This window comes from Urocampus carinirostris, chromosome 1 (assembly GCF_059441175.1).
Source record: "Urocampus carinirostris isolate Australia breed hairy pipefish chromosome 1, RoL_Ucar_1.0, whole genome shotgun sequence".
Taxonomy (NCBI): Eukaryota; Metazoa; Chordata; class Actinopteri; order Syngnathiformes; family Syngnathidae; genus Urocampus; species Urocampus carinirostris.
The window spans coordinates 14458305-14475541 of NC_142349.1; the positions used below are offsets into that span (position 1 = coordinate 14458305).

The following is a 17237-nucleotide window of genomic DNA, read 5'->3' on the forward strand; positions in this document are numbered from 1 at the left end:
CATTTGCTCTATAAAAGTAACATTTATATGACCATTGCTGGGTTTTTTCTTAATTTTTTTAGTGTTTCTGAATGCCAATGTGTTGCACTTTGAAATGACATTACGATTGTTTTTTTTCTACAGCAAAAAATGTCTGAGTGAGGGCGTGCCCAAGATTAGTGATTCTATACTTTTTGCTAGGGGTTGTATACGCCTATGTACTAAGTAATATCCAGACATTTGCAGCTAAAATAGTAATTCACCACATTACCGATATATGGGGTGTGTTTCTGTTCAATTAGAACAGTGCGTTTCCTTAGAAAATTAGAACATTTCTAAGCCACCCCAGCATTTTCAGCAGTAGTGTATATACACCTACATTTTAAGGAAAGGAGGATAATTTTGTTTTTTTAACCTCCATTAAAAATAATTTAAAAGTTTTAGTTTTTTACTTAGCAAATTTATTTTTAAACTTATTTTACGTAAGGTATACAAAGTTTAGTTACCTTAAAGCCCAAACAGGTTTTTTTTTGTATAAGGCAAAAAAAAATTGGTACAAAAATAGTAAAATTACATTTTACCACAATCCAAAGTTTTTAGATTGTGCTGTCTGTCTGTCTGTCTGTCTGTCTGCCTGCCTGCCTGCCTGCCTGTCCATCTGTGTGTCTGTCTGTCTGTGTGTGTGTCTGTCTGTCTCTGTCGGTCTGTTGTCATTCTATATAATTGTAATTCTATTTGTGTTGCATATGAATTCGACACTCTCAGTGTGACAAATAATTGTGTTACAACTAGTGCCGTGTGCTTTTGTAATAGTTGTCACAACCTGATGATGAAAATCCAGAAGATAAGAAGCATATGCGCAGTAATTACTCCGTTCCCTAAAGGCAACGCATTTCATAAGGCCGTGAAAACAAAATGTTCCACAGAGAATTCCTGGAATTCTGCGACACAGGCGTGCACGCTTACACACAAACCCGCAAAGAAGTCAACACCAAGCACGTTCTGTTGGAATTGTCGAAAGGAAATAAAGCAACCTCATGCCTTGGGACATTCCTCTTCCCATCATTGACAGCAAAAAAACCTCCGCAAGCAGGAAGCCATTCTCGGTGATCACACACCGTGGTGGTGGAATGTGTTGCCTAAGCTGCACCGCATGAAAGAGGAAGCTGACAGGTAGACACAGGAAGTCAATGCAAATCTCCGTCTGAGATGACGAGAAGACAGCAGGAAGGATGACGCTTGTGTTTCTGTGCCAGGAAATGGCACAGGGGCAACTCTCGCTAAAAGAAATCAAGAACAGTTCCTCAGACAGCCAGGTGATTATCGGCTGCTCTCTGTTCTTCCGGTGAAAAGCGTCATCCCGCTCTTTGGAAAGGAGTTAGACCTCTGACGGGTACCAGCGTGTGTATGACAATGCATATACCTTACCCTAAATCGGTGGGAAAAACCTATTTTGTCCCAAAAGTTAGAGTAGTCAAGTCAAGTCATGTTTATTTGTATAGTCCTTGATCACAAGAAGTCTCAAAGGGCTGCGCAGACTATCGACTAATGATCGACCCATATGGGTTTGTCAAGGTCGATACCGATACCTAGCCAATAACAGATATTTGGAGCTGATATTTGTTAAAAATTACAAAAAATATTAATAGCACACCGAAAATGTTTACAGTTATTGAATTAGAATTTCAACGCAACTAACATGACTAACCTGACACTTTCACATCACTATAAGTGTGGTGGTTTACACGGGGAAATCCAATAAAACCAAGGTCTCAGGGACAATGGTGGCCTGGTAGCCTTATATAAGTGAATAAAGACTAGCGCATTAGTCTTTTTGTAACTTTAGAGTAAATCGTCAAGTAAAGAGCACTGAGTATTTGATCAATTCCATTGTAAGTTTGTATATTATTTATTGTTTTCGCTTTATTATAGGACAGTGTGTATTCTTTCAATACACAATATGAAAGGCATAATTTTACTTCAAAATAGGAACAGTTCTGTTTTTCAAAATATTTTGACCACCATTCATACATTTTTGCTTACAGGAGACTGAAGCAGGTCTTTGACCCACTCACTGCCAATTACTGATTGCACTTTTAAAAGTCATTTCATTCATATTCTGTTTACTTTAGTCAAGTCATGTTTATTTTTATAGCTCTTAGTCACAAAGTCTCAAAGCACAGACCACAGATTATTGCAGACCACAGACTATTATGACACCATCCCCTGATCTAAAACCTACACGAGGGCATGGAAAAACCCAAAAACCTCACCATTAGGAAAATGGAGAACCCTTGAGAAGGGACCGCACATGAGGTAACCCCCCTTCCAGGATGACCAGGCTGCAATGGATGTTGCAATAACAAATATTACACAGATATAATCAACAGGAAATATAGGTCATCGATAAGCTAGAGAATAGAAATGTGTTTTAAGCCTAGATTTAAACAGTTCCACTGAGGTTTCAGATCGAATTTCCGGGAGAAGACCATTCCACAACATCAGGACCCAAATGGAGAATGCTCTCAAACCTGTAGTTCTCCTCTTGGCTCTTGGGATCACCAGTAGCCCAGCAGACTCGCTACAACGGGTCAGGTGTATCGACATTTCGTTCTGTGTACATTGTTACAAAGAATGACAATACAAAGGAAATTATTATTATTATTATTATTGTAAGAGTGAAGGCCCCGGACCGGAAAACGCTTGCAAACAACAATTATTTCGAACTAAATACTAATTTAGTCATTATTTTATTTGCATCATCAGTTTTTATTTGTTTAATATATATATATATATATATATATATATATATATATATATATATATATATATATCTGCAGTTTTGCTATGAAAAAGTTAGGCCACTACAATAATTGAGACAAAAACAAGGACTACTACCATAATAGTAATAATACTAATAATGGAAATAATGTATCATTTGTATTATTTTTATTATCATCATTATTATTATTATTATTATTATTATTTTGGTTGATTGGTTGGATCCACTAACCACACTAGTCATAGGGGCACCATATCCTGTGGTGTGTCTTGGGCAAGTACATCCTGGTGGCGCCCATCTCTCTCAGGCCAGCATATGTTATTATCATAATTATTATCATTATAATATTATTATTATTATTATTATTATTATTATTATTGTTAGTATTTTCGTTATTAATATTGTCATTATTTTTGTTATTCTTTTGATAATTGTTATTGAGTTAAAGTTCTTATATAATTTAAATAAAAGTATTGTTTCCTCTGTACTATTAAAAAGTTGTTGTTTGTATTTTAATATGTAATGTATTTGTTTCATTAACTTATAGAAATGAAACCAGACAAGATAACCTAATGCAGTTCTCTTCCAGACAAGATAACCTAATGCAGTCTTTCTCTTTTTTCAAATTTTACAAACCTTTTTTTATTGTATTAATTTTGTTTTGCTATTTTTTTGGTTCTTTACAATAAAATTAAATCTCGGGATTAAAAAAAAAATCGATGTTTTATTTATTTTTATTTTAATTTGCATTTCCTCTCATTTTGCTTTAAAAAACTGAATATCACTAATTATTTCATCAGTTTTGATTTATAGAAACCAAACTGGCGACCTCGCAGCAATTTTCTTATGTACTCGTTATGTATTCATTATTTACTCAGTAGTTTTATTGTAATCATACTGAAACAAAATCAACCTCTTGCCACCAATCCTGCCATCAAGCATGCTATGAAAATGATCGTGTTTCCTTGGCAGAGGTAACAACCCCGTCCTTAGTGGTGCCCTGCCTGCACGACAAATATTTAGTATGAAAACATTTTTTTTCATTCCAAAGGGAAGACTTCCTGCTAACTTCCCGTGTGTGCCGGGTGACTTTTTACGGGAATGGTGAGAGAGACTATTTTTTTGGAGTCGGTGTAGGAAAAAAAAGGTGCTGTTTTTTTTCTTCTTTTTTGTTCGAGGTTCAAACCGCTAGTTGTCATGCAACAGGCCTCACTACATAAATATACTAACTGACTTTGCATAATATTCAGGCAGCGCAAGGAAAAAGTCTTGAATTGCAAACTGTAGGCTTGGAAATTTCTCACCAAATTTGAAAGTTAACTCATTCAATGCCTTTCTTCAATGACTTCGAATGATAATGCCAATTTTGCTAATTTTTGAAGGCCTATACAGTGTTCATTTTAGCACTGAAAAGTGATGGGTCCCGGGGACTTGCACGCTCAAAAATCTATGGGTCCCAACAGAGATCTATGGGTCCCCAAAATTTAGTGTTATCGAGGTTGAAATTGTAAATCAGCGACAAATATATAACATAAATCTATATATTCGTTCAATTTTAATCATCACAATTTATCGGTAATACAAATCAGTTATCACTTCAAGATTTTTCAGTTTACAAAAATATTGTACATTATACAAAATAATATTGCTGAAATATTAATCTATATTTTCATTCAGTTTTAATCATCACAGTTAATTAGTAATACAAAGCAGTTATTATGTCAGATTTTTCAGTTCACTAAAATATTGTACATTATACAAAATAAAATTGCTGAAATATTAGTCTATATATTCATGCAGTTTTAATCATCACAGTTAATTGGTAATACAAAGCAGTTATCACTTGAGATTTTTTTAGTTCATATATTCTTCATGGTTGGCTGTCCTGCCACCGATGTAGCGCCTTCTCAAGGTCCAATCCATTATCATCCTTCTCATAGCGTACCCAGGAATATAATTTAGTCCATTTTGGCAGAAAAGTCCTTTTCTTGCTAGGAGTATTCTTTTTTTTTCCCGTCGAATCCCTCGCTTAAGCACACCTGTTTTCCTTGCCTCTGCGATCTTCCGAAGAATTTCTCTGCCGTTTTTATCGTGCCGGAATTATTGCCGTTGCTATCAGTTTCTGCATTATGTTTCGACTCATTACTGAACCGCGAGACCAAAACAACAATGGCGGATCTGCCTGACCAAAGGTTTGGAGTGCGGTAAATCTTTGTTAAGAAAAAAAAGTAATCGGGTAATAATGACAATCTTCTGTCAAAAAAGCTGCGTCCCGGGAACGCACGTTGATTTGACCGTATACGTCCCCAGCAAAAATGATGCGTCTAGGACGCAGGGACGCGAGCAAACGAGAACACTGCCTATAGAAAATGTACTTCCGTAGATACATAGGACATGGCATATCAAAAGAATACTTTCACTATTGCTGACTAAACAGTTGAACATGAACAACACACAACAAGAAAACTTCTGAGTAAAACAGCTTTTCGTGAAAGGATGCATTTCAAGCAGGTGCTTTTTTATTGTATTTGTGATACCTCCGATATCTACACAACACTTTTCATAGAAACGAGGGCAATTTACCCGCAAAATAAAATTTATTGCAAAACGTCACGCATGAACTTTTCAGCGCTCAATGTTTCCGGTGATCATGGTGATCGCGTTCCTGAAGACATGCACGAAACATCATCCCTCTTTACCCCGACGACAACGAAGGGACTTCATCATCTTACTTAGAAAGAAAAAAAGCTGTTTTAAAGCGTTAATTGTCTGTGCTTTTTCATATCTTTGCTATGCTCACCACAGTCCTCCACTACGCCTAGTCGCCATATGGGGCCGCCTACACACTCTCAATCGCTGGATACAGGAATCAACACTAGTAAGATGTGAGTCCTCGATTGTTGGACAAAAATCTGATCAAAGACACCCCTGTCATCTGATGATGATTTATCATACTGAAAACCTTCCCAGAGGCTTGATACGTACTGATAAGCAGCGACAAACCCTTTATTTTTCTTTAAATAAAAGAAAAAAAGTACATTGGTACCTCTACTTACGAATGTCTCTACATACAAAAGTTTCAGGTTACAAAGTACCTGAACGTTAAAATATTGCCTTTAGTTCCAAAGGGGTTTTAGGATATGACATCAAAAACACAGAAACGTACCCGCTGCTATTAGCTGCTTCCCGAGTTTCCCTCACGTAAACCAACGGGCTGTTGCTTAAATTCTGCCTGGCAACCCAGTGCGCATCTGTGCTCCCAGCATGCTCTTTGGGCACTGTCAGAGTTCAGAGACAATAAGGAGAAGGGGTTCTGGCAAGATAGCGGGAGGGTGACACAGTCATAATTCAATCAGCCCAAATGAAGACATATTAGCAAAATTCCAAGAAGTTGCAAATTTTGTGAAAAGAAATCAGAAGAAAAAAGTCCTGACAAGATGGGCTATCTCTACGTCTGCTCCGCACATTTCAAACGGATTTTCAAAATCCAACAAAAGCAGACGTTATTGGATCAATAGAGGTGAGATAAAAAGATAAATGAACATTTTTAGTATTTCCTTTATTTTTATTTCATTCTTTTTCATTTTGTCCCTCTTGTTTTTTGTTCATTGTGCAGTAATCTAATTTTAACATGCATTTGTTTCATGTTGTTATGCTCGTTTATGATTTATTAAAAAAATTCCATACTGTACTTTTGCGGGGAGTTGGAACGGATCAGCGGATTTACATTCAAAACGCGCCTACACTTATGAAGTTTTCAGGTTACAAAGCTACTCCCAGATCAAATTCAATTGGTAAGTAGGGGTAACACTTTATTTTCACATCTTGGCACTCAGAGACAATGATTCTGAATAGTATTTAAACGTTATAACATTGAATGAGTTGATAAGAAACCACTGAAAAGGATTTGCTATTTTGAGTACCTGCAGACTAAAGTTGCATTTGCCTATGCAGAAAGCACTTAAATTAGAGTGTTTTGGACAACAGATTAGCATAGCAAGCACACCGCCTCAAGTGGCAACCAGGCGAAAATTGCGTCTGCGTGTTTATTCCCTTTCTTGGACTCTTGTCGAAAGAAAAGTGAAAATGTTGGAAGGGGGTGGGGATCGTGGATGCTAAATACGTGTCTCACCATGATGACACAACAGACTTTCTGGAAACAAGTTTCAACCCTATTTACCCTTCCCCCGTCCCCTCTGATTCAGACAACACCTGATTCCTCTCTGGATCCAGCTGGCATTTACCAAAAGACATTAGGCCGCAACTTGCTACATCAGCCAGCACCTAACTACATCCAGAAATTGTTGGAGGAAATAATACAATTTGGTGGCCATTTTAATAATAGGTAGTCAATTCCACTTTTTAAGTGTGCTGTTTTGGTTTTTGTCATTTTTGATCTAAACAAAATGCCATTCATGATACTGAAATAGCATAAGGTCATCTAGTGGGTATTTCTTTTGTAATATTTGGCGACTATTTTTGACCAGATGTTACTGTATTGTGTAGTGCAACTGAAAACAGTCGAAGACTGAAATACAAACTTTAGTTCTTCTGTAAAAATCTGTGAATTAAAAAAAAAAACAGTAGGCATTTTTATGGGGCGTAAAGCGGTAATCGAATCCGTAAATCAATTATGTTGGTAGGTATGTGTATTGACTCATCCTAAAGCAGGTAACCTTCTATCTATTTATGAAAACACTATATTTTTGTTAATACAGAAGTAGCACCTCATATTTTAAAGGGAATATTTGTATTGACCACCAAATGTTGCCGCATTGTGCGGTGCAACTGAAAACTACTGTAGTGCTACAAAGCAGAAGGAGGAATACCAACTATTGACATCCATGGTGACCAAACTGCCATTTTTCTTCTCATATTTTGCACAGCCTTTCATCAGAACGATATCCAGATGAAATAAAAGACTTTTGATATACAATCAAACTCGTTAATTTAAGAAAAGCAAACACATTGAAACAAGGCAAAATTGCGTTCTTGGATTGCCATGAAATAATCCCACGTATTGAAGAGTGAGCCTCTTTCTTACACCGTTTCAAAGATTCCTGATTGGACGATGGAATAAAAAACGTGGAGGTAAGCTCATTCTGATTGGTTAAGGCAGGAATCACATATTTAAATGCAGTTTATAATGTTGGTTGCTAGATGTCGTGCGAGAATAACACATATAACAGCAGTTTATTGTTTGCACATAGATTGTAGTCTTGGGAAAATTACCAGTGGCCGCCAAACTGTAGAAAAGCTCATTCTCCTGTCCTTGGGTTGTATGGGTTAGCCAAAAGTAGTTCTGTGCACCTGTTTGATAACAGATAGGGAGCCCAACAGTGGCCTCCAGGCTGTAGAGACAAAGTTCCTTTGGCTTTGGAAGCTCATGCTCGTGTCCTAAGAGTCGCTTGTTCCAGAAAACAACTCAAAAACGCAACTGCACAATTATTGAGTAAATATGAATGTAAGTAATAGTATAGAATATAGTATAAAAAGCACACTTAGACCATAATTTCCCTTACAAATACAAACTATGAAGAATCAAAGTGACCAGACTGTACCATTTTTCTTTTCTTTTTTTGCCCAGCCTTTCATAAGGGTTTTGTTCATCAGGGAAAGTCACAGCAGCAAGTTGACGGACAGTCATATCAGCTCTTTCTAAGAGAGCCTTGTGTTATGTAAAATAAATACAAAATAATTGATCTACTGTTTTTTTTTTTTTTTAAAAACGCATGTTTAACTGATAGTTGTTGTATTTTTGCTTTTTATTCCAATCATGTTTATTTTCATTCATGAATTACGTTTTTTCCCACTAGGAGGAGCTGAATGATTAACGATGTACTTCATTCGAACTATCATACGAACGTTTTTTTGTTTAAATAGGTCCAAAAATGTATATTCATTTTACATAACATGAGGGAAATTACACGATTGTCTGCCATCTTGCGGCTACGGTACCTGAAAAACCAAAAACCTTGTGCAAGGTCAGGCAATTTATTATTATTTTTTTCAACATTGCGGTTTGGCCACATTGAGTCTCCTTTTGGTTTTCAGCTCGCATTTTCAGCATTTAGTGGTCAATATATTCACAGTTTCCCTTAAAAAGTGATACTTCTGTATTCACAATATTGAATTATTTACAGAAATATACAGATGTTTAGCTGGTATTTAGGCAGGTCAACTTATAGCATACCTGCCAACACAATTTCTTTACGCTTTAGGCTCAAAACAACATAAAAAAAGTTCATCTCGTGACTAGTATTTTAGTCTTCAACTGCTTTATTTTGAATATACATTTTTTGCGTGTGAATAAACCGCTTCGACAATCACATTAGATCTCCCTTTTAGTAAAGGTTTGCCACTTCCAGATTTAAAACAAGAACATGATGGTGTTGTTTTTAACACTGGAAACCGTTTGTGTTTTGCTCGTAAAAAGAGAATATGCGATAAAATCGAACTCTCTTTAATGTCAAAAGGTTAGAATGTATCGTAAGTATGCATACAACTGAACACTTACTGCAATTTCAGGACAGCAGACTTACTACAGCGATCTCAAACTCAGTGTAGTTCTGGGTCCAGATACAGACACTCTGTTCTGGCACTGACTGGATAAGGAAAGTCAACTCCAAATTTTTGGTTTTGTGTTTCAGTTTTATACTTTGTCATTTAACCTGTATTCATAATCTACCCTACATTTTATAATCAAGGATGACTAAGGCCCTATTCTAAACACAACACTTCTATTGACAAACAAAGGTTAAAAAAAAGATGTTAACGTTCGGCTGAGGGTCTGTCGATTGGTTTATTTTAACAGCTGACTGAACACAAATTTAACACTGCCCCCTAGCGGCAAGGAGAGCAATTGGTTTTCGTTTCTTTAAAAATCACAACCTTTGATAGAATTTACCTCGCACAGGGGTCTCCGACAATCTGGAAATAACTCATCAGTTACAATCTGGGTCATTGTAATTTTCTAGCAAAATGATTTTTTTAGGTTTTGACTGAGTCTACTTAACTCTATTTCTATTAATTAACCCGTAACAACATAGTAATAATATGATAAGTTATTATAGAAATTCAGATCAAACTGGGTGCTTTTTGTGCCAATACGTAGGAAAAAGTAGCTTTCATTTTTAAACAGGTTGGAGACCCCTGATCTAGAGAGTACCTTCTTTTTTGACATATTTGTATTTTGAGATGTACCCAATAAGCAGGTAGGCGCCCTGCATGGTTGTCGCCGCTATCGGTGTGTGAAGCACGTTGTAAAGCGCATTAAGAGGTCTTCAGTGACCTGAAAAGCACTGTATAAATACGGATGGAATCATCCCACGCCAGATCTGGCCTGCGGACCGTATATTTGACTTGCCTGAGTTACCCAGTGACCTTGGGTGTCCTGAAAGGCACTTCGAAATACAATGTATTATTATTATTATTATTATTATTATTAGGTTGTTTTTCTTTTGCATTATGTAAATACTTGAAATGCCTGAAAATAGTTCTTTTAGATTGCATTTAAATAATCTGCATTACGGCGGAGAAGACAGTATGATGCAAATTCTGGCGCCCCATGTGGCAAAGTGATGCGCAGAAGTTTGCTTTCTTCATAAATTGTTAAAGCAGAATTTCTGAATACACGAACTTTTTTTTCGGCACAACCCAAATCATTACCTCATCGCTTGACAATAAAGAGGAACTCCTTGTGAGCAAGTACGTGTATTCAAATTGTACGTATACCAACCTGTTTTATATGGGGGGGCGTGGTCATAGTGCAACGAAATTGTGGATAAACAAAGAGGTGAATTTGCTGGTAGGGAAGTGACAGAGAGGGAGAGAGAGAGAGAGAGAGAGAGAGATAGAGAGGGAGAGAGAGAGAGAGAGCGCAAATGCAAGTGAGTTTCCTGTCAATTTGCCAGCGCCTTACTGGAAGGAGGAGGGGGCGGGGGGAGGCGGGGAAGGAGGGGGCGGGGTTTGCTAGGCCTAAAGACAGAAAGCAGCAGGAGGATCCCTATAAAGGCGATCCTGCGCGTCAAAGTAAGGCGCAGACGCCAAACTCAACTGCTCCAACATACTCAACTTTGTGGCAAACTCCCCACACGCACTTTTGGGGGGGGTCAGGAATTTGAATCTGAAGCTTGCTCGACCACCAAGGAACATCTGGGGACTTTGGATTTAAACTTTGGAAGGACTTTACGCATTAGGTGAGCATTGATCCTCAAGCGTTTTTTCTTCTTAACTCTAAAAGCATCAATGGGGAGAGTATCACATATAGATTCCTGGAAACATTCAGGAAAAACTTGAAGTAGACCTGTTCCCGTATTCAGCAAAATCTAGTGCATACTACAACCTTTATGCCCAAATCTGCTCAATCAAGGGTGTCCCAAACTTTTTCCTTTAAGGGCCACAGAACCTTACCTTTCTCTGATGAGGGTCCGGGGTCCGTTTGTAACAGAAAGAAATGTGACAATCGCAGGATAGGCTAAATGCAAAAATGTAATGTTTCCCAGAAAGCCACAATCAAATAACCTTCTGGATTATTCGCAGAACTCAAGTCAGAAAATAAATAACACTCTTAATGAAATAAATAATAACCAAGTAAGCCTCTCCGGATCATTCACAGAACAAACGTAATAAATTGAATAATGACACTATTTATTAAATAAATGATTAAAAAAAATACAGTCTGTGGGTTCATCACAGAAAAAAAGTTAATGGAACATAAACTTTCTGTCATGCCGTGGTCAGACTTAACTGGTCCGAGTTCAGGTTAGTTGTCGTAGCGCGGGACAAGCAGTGGTGCAGAAAACTAGCAAAAGTAGATTTTATCTCATGAGACTATTTCTTGACACAATACCAGTGACCAATTGATATCCTTCTATTCTAAACATTGTGGCAGAATTAGTGTTAATGTAACCTGTAAAATTCACAACAAAATTAGTCTCTGATATTCTGAACAAAGATAGTGTGATAAGACCCAGTGCCTTTTCAAATGTCATTTTTATCACTGGTAGTGCAGTTGTAAGAGTTTAGCGCGTTCGCCGTTGCAACCCCGGTTCAAATCTCGTTTCAATGAAAAACACCCAACCAAATTTAGTTTTATTTTTGGCGGAAAAAAATGCATAACTGCTCTCTGGTTTTGTTAAGGGTGTTGGACCAAATGTGGAGCCGGGTATAGTTTGGGGACCACTTTGATGAACGGCTAATTTTGCAACCATCTGTTAATTTCTCCAGAGCTGTGTCTATGTGTGTGAGCGCAAAAGGGCTTCTCACGCAAATATCTCATAACTTTCCTGGAACTGACCGTGGTGCCTGAGGCAGAGCGTTGCAAAAACAAAAAAAGTACTTTCCGGATTTGCACATTAATAACGAGAATATGAAATTCAAACACTGCAACACAAAAGAGCACTTTCTCCTGTTCTGCCTCGCAAGTAACAATGACAGAAAAAAAACATAATCAAGCTCTTTAAACTTTATGAACATTTGTTTTTAGACCAATAGCTGGGCTTAAAAATAAATTACAAATTCTTATAGATACAGTAATCCTTTTTTGCTCAAGGTTACACAGGGAAATATGAGTTCTTTATCCGAATAAGTTGCCATCATAAATTCCAAAGAAACCTTAACTATGATTTATAAGAACCAATGAAGCCGACTACAGTAATGTTAGCCACTCTGCAACATAGTCAATCAGCCAATTGTGTGGCGGAACTCGTAATAATGAGTGTCTGGGAACCTTTTCACTCTCAAGTATACTTGAATGAGGGATAGGAGTCTTTCCAAAATGGTGTACGACTTTTTGGAACATTCTACTTCAATAGGACTAAAAGAAAATCTATATTTCAATCGAGACTATTCCGATTCTGGTCAGTTTTTAAATAATATACACCACTCACTTTGAATGAAATAAAGATTTGTTGTATAGAAAGTATGAATCGTGCAAAACGTTCCGACAGGAATGAATGATTTTAGGTCACCCAGAGCTTGGGCACAAAAAAACAGTAAATGCTACAGTTAGCTACTGATCAGCTTTGAGTTATTGTAATGTAACTTGTTGATTCATACAATTAATTTCCCGATTAAACACAATTTCAAACTATCAATTCTTGAAAATCTCAAGTTAATCAAATTAATCAATTCATTGCCTAACCCTACTTTTACTTGTGGCTCACATCTTCTGTGGTGTCAGTTTATTAGACTAATTTCCTACAGTGCTTAGTGGACTCTGATTGGACTATGGATTATTTGCTTTAAGCCAGGCAGGTTTAATAAAATCCTATAAAGTAAATCATAACTTTTGATGTCTGCATAACATCTGCTCTTGGAAAGCCTTTTGTGCTCTAAAACTTTTTCAAGTGGGAAACAATCTATTAGTATTACAATTTCGGTGGATTCCCTGACCCCAATTTTCCTCCTGTCTCCCCAGGTGTCGCCACCTCAGCACTTCGGCACCGGTGTCTTTTCCTTGTGCGACACCACCTCCCACTCCAGCACATAGCGGCCACAGAGCCATGGTAACCCTCAGCAAGGCCTTCTACGCCATGAGCAGCAGCCCCTCGTACTCTGCCGGCATGCGACTGCCCCAGCGCTACAAGACATTCTCGTCGAAGGCCCAGTACCAAATGGTGCTGACAACCCTGCGCAAGCTGCAGGAGAGCGGTTTTTATTGGGGCTCCATCACGGGCAAGAACGCCAATAACCTGCTGGGCGCCGAGAAGGCCGGCACCTTCTTGGTGCGCGACAGCTCTGACAACCGCCACCTCTTTACGCTGAGCGTCAAAACGACAGCGGGCACCAAGAACTTGCGAGTTCAATGCGACGCCTCCTCCTTCTACCTGCAGACTGACCCTAAGAACATACACGCCGTACCCCACTTTGACTGCATACTCAAACTCGTGCACTACTACATGCCTCAGAGCAAAGGGAATGGTCGCGGCGTGGACTACATCTACTCTGGCAGTGAGAAGGTGCCGCTGGAGTTAGTAAAACCGCTGGCCTGCTCTCCATCCACTCTGCAACACTTGTGCCGGAAGACAGTCAACGGACATTTGGACATTTCCTCCAGCCGGGACCAGCTTCCGTATCCTCTCAGGCAATACATGCAGGATTATGACGCTCCCATTTAGTAGAGAGCTCCAAGTCCGAGGGCAGCAAGGAACACAAGACGGAAGTGAAGTTGCCGGGCTAAAATGGTTCCATCCCGCTGACCGTGCTGTGCACGATACGGCAGGAGACCCAGCCAACTCCAGGTCCCGTCCAGGGGTGTCAGAAAATTCCACCCTGTGCATTCTGGGTTTGTTTTTACTTACCGGAGCAGTCACACCTAAATAAGGGCTGAACTTCTGACTGAATCCTCCGAGATGGAAGATTTAGGAGGTCTTTTTTGTTTGTTTGTTTGTTTGTTTTACCTAGGGCACTGACAGGAACGCCACTCGCTCGCCAATGAATGTATTTAAATGAGACAAATAACTTTGTCTTAGTTCACTGTCTTTTTGACACCACCATGTTTACATTGAAGACAAAGTCTTTTATAAAGATGTACTAAAGATACTTGAATGTTGACTGGTCGACAAAACCATTTGCACTTATTTATATGTGGATGAACATTTCATTAATATATAATAAATATGTTATTTTTCTACTGATCTGCATATTGCTGTGTTCTTTGTTTTCTCCATTCTTGAATGGGGGGTTTAAATAAATATTTGGAGGCAATTAGTTCTGTATTCTGCAATTAGAAAACCATGCACAAAATGGATGAAGTTGACAAAGCAGCTTGCATAATGGAAGTTTTATGAGATTCACTACAGCTGTTTTGTCTAAAACCTCTTATAAGCAAATCTTTAACCTATTAGAATAAAATAGCCTACTCTAGCGACAGGTCATTACACGTAAAAAATCCTATTGTGTCACCAGGCTGTATCACTGGCATCTAAATAATCTACGAATTCAAACAAAAGCAAGATAATCATTCATATTAAAAGAAAACAAAAATAAAAGCAATCATACCTTGTTGACTTCCACTATTGTCCTCAAAAAGAGGCGGGCATTAATCAAGTCAAGTCAAGTCATTTTTATTTGTATAGCCCTTAATCACAATTAGTCTCTAAGGGCTTCACAAGTTATTACATATAAGAAGTTTAGGTTACTCGTATGCTATAGAGTAGAAGTGAGTTTTAAGCCTAGATTTAAACATTTCCACCGAGGTTGCAGATCGGATCTCAGGGGGAAGAGCATTCCACAACACCGGTGCCCGGATGGAGAACGCTCTTGAACCAGCGGAACACTTCTTGGCTCTTGGGATCACCAGGAGACCGGCGCTCTCGGAACGAAGGCTTCGGGCCGGGACATAGGGGGAGATCAGATCTGAAAGATATGAGGGGGAAAGTCCATGTATGATTTCGTATAGTAGTAGGAGAACCTTAAAATCGCATCTTAGGCTAACAGGGAGCCAATGCAGGTTAGCCAAAATTGGGGTGATGTGATCGTACTTTTTTTGTCCTTGTTAAAAGCCTCGCTGCAGCATTTTGTACCAGCTGAAGACTCTTGAGTCTGGTCATCGGAAGACCGGAAAGTAGTGCATTACAGTAGTCGAGACGGGAGGTAACAAACGCATAAATTATGATTTCCGCATCCGACTGAGAAAGTATAGGACGAATTTTAGCAATGTTACGAAGATGGAAGAAAGCGGTTCTAGTAATTTTCTTCACATGTGTTTGAAAGGACAGATCGGGGTCGAAAATGACACCTAAATTTTTAAGTGAGTCGCTCTGTGTGATGTGGCAATTGTCTATGTTCACAGCGGTTTTAGAGAATAAGTCACGGGACATAGATGGACCAATAACTAACATTTCAGTCTTTTCAGAGTTAAGACGCAGGACATTGAGTGACATCCACTCTTTTATCTCAGTGAGGCAGGCCTCCAAATTTCCACAGTTTAGTGTGGCAGATTCCTCCATCGGGAGATAGAGTTGAGTGTCATCTGCGTAGCAATGGAAACTGATATTATACTTGTGAATAATATCACCTAGTGGAAGCATATAAATGCTGAAGAGAAGGGGGCCAAGCACTGAACCCTGCGGAACACCACAAGTAACACTAAATGGCTCAGATGTCAATTCGCCATTTTTAACGCAGTGTGTCCTATCTGAGAGGTAGGATCTGAACCATAACAGGACGTTTCCTGAGAGACCAATCCATTTTTCCAACCGTTCTAGCAAGATATTATGGTCCACTGTGTCAAATGCAGCACTAAGGTCCAGCAGCAGCAAAAGTGATGATGCGCCCGAGTCCATTGCCCGTAGGAGATCATTGGTTACCTTAATCAGAGCTGTCTCAGTAGAGTGGTTAGCCCTGAATCCTGATTGCATTGATTCAAAGAGATTGTTCTCAGACATGAAATCATTCATTCATACTTTTTCAAGTATTTTAGAAAGAAACGGTAGGTTTGACACAGGTCTATAATTACATAAGTTTTCTGGATCTAGGTTGGGTCGTTTCAGTGTGGGTTTAATGACGGCTGACTTAAAAGCAGCTGGAACTACACCTGAGGAGAGTGATATGTTTTAAATATTTAGAACTGAAGGTGCAAGAACGCCAAAGAGACCTTTAATAAGTGAACCTGGAAGCGGGTCGAACTGGCAAGTCGTCGGTTTGGCCGTATTCACCATCTGTTTAAGATTATCGAGTGACAGTTCACTAAAACGGGACAAAATCCCTGGACAGCCACCATGTCGTGCATCTATAGATTTGAGTGCTTTAGTATGTGTTGAATTAATACTGTCTTTAGCAATTTCTTCCTGGATGCTTTGGATCTTCTTAGTAAAGAAGACCATTATGTCGTGGGCAGAATGGGTGGAGCTATCTGGGATAGTCTGTTGCCTTGTTAGCGATGCTACAGTGTCGAAAAGGACCTTGGGATTGTTCTTTTGTGACGCAATCACCTTCGAAAGGTAGGCTGATTTTGCAGAGGCCAGGGCCGCTTTATACTTCAACAAACTATCACACCAGATTTGATGGAGAACTTCAAGCTTGGTAGCGCGCCATTTTAGGATAGCCGGATAGCAACCAGCCGCTACGTAAACACGCGCCGCCATGTTGGAATATTCGAAAGTGAATTTCACTGTTTACCAATAATTGCTATTTGAACATTGCTTGTTTTCCTTCAATTTTAGTTTAGTAAGTTTTTAACATTTTATAATGCATAGGTTTCTTCATTTTTCTCATTCTGAGGTTTTGAGTTTTCCTTGCCCCCATGCTTGTATTAGATCAGGGAATTGGTGATAATAGTGTGTAGTTTGCACGAACATGTGGTCTGTGCAGCCCTTTGAGACTCCTTGTGATTAATGGCAATACAAATAAACATGGCTTGACTTGACTTGCTCTTGCCTTTTAATTTTATGTGAGACACAGTGAAAAACTTTTCATTAAAATGCATTAGGTAACATTTGTCTGACTTCAGGACATAATTCCACCCTAATGA

The 17237-nt window shown here is 38.6% G+C and overlaps 1 protein-coding gene across 1 annotated transcript; it reads left to right on the forward strand.

Annotated features, from left to right (window-relative positions):
* Positions 1-10767: 10767 nt before the first annotated feature.
* On the forward strand, positions 10768-14406 carry LOC148373649 (suppressor of cytokine signaling 3-like). The gene is made up of 2 exons (XM_088327673.1): positions 10768-10959; positions 13182-14406. The coding sequence occupies exon 2, from the start codon at positions 13267-13269 to the stop codon at positions 13879-13881; it is 615 nt and encodes a 204-aa protein (XP_088183799.1). The 5' UTR covers positions 10768-10959; positions 13182-13266; the 3' UTR covers positions 13882-14406.
* Positions 14407-17237: the final 2831 nt, after the last annotated feature.

Bases quoted from the DNA above. Each gene is read 5' to 3' on its own strand.
- LOC148373649 (XM_088327673.1), top strand. From the start codon at position 13,267: ATGGTAACCCTCAGCAAGGCCTTCTACGCCATGAGCAGCAGCCCCTCG.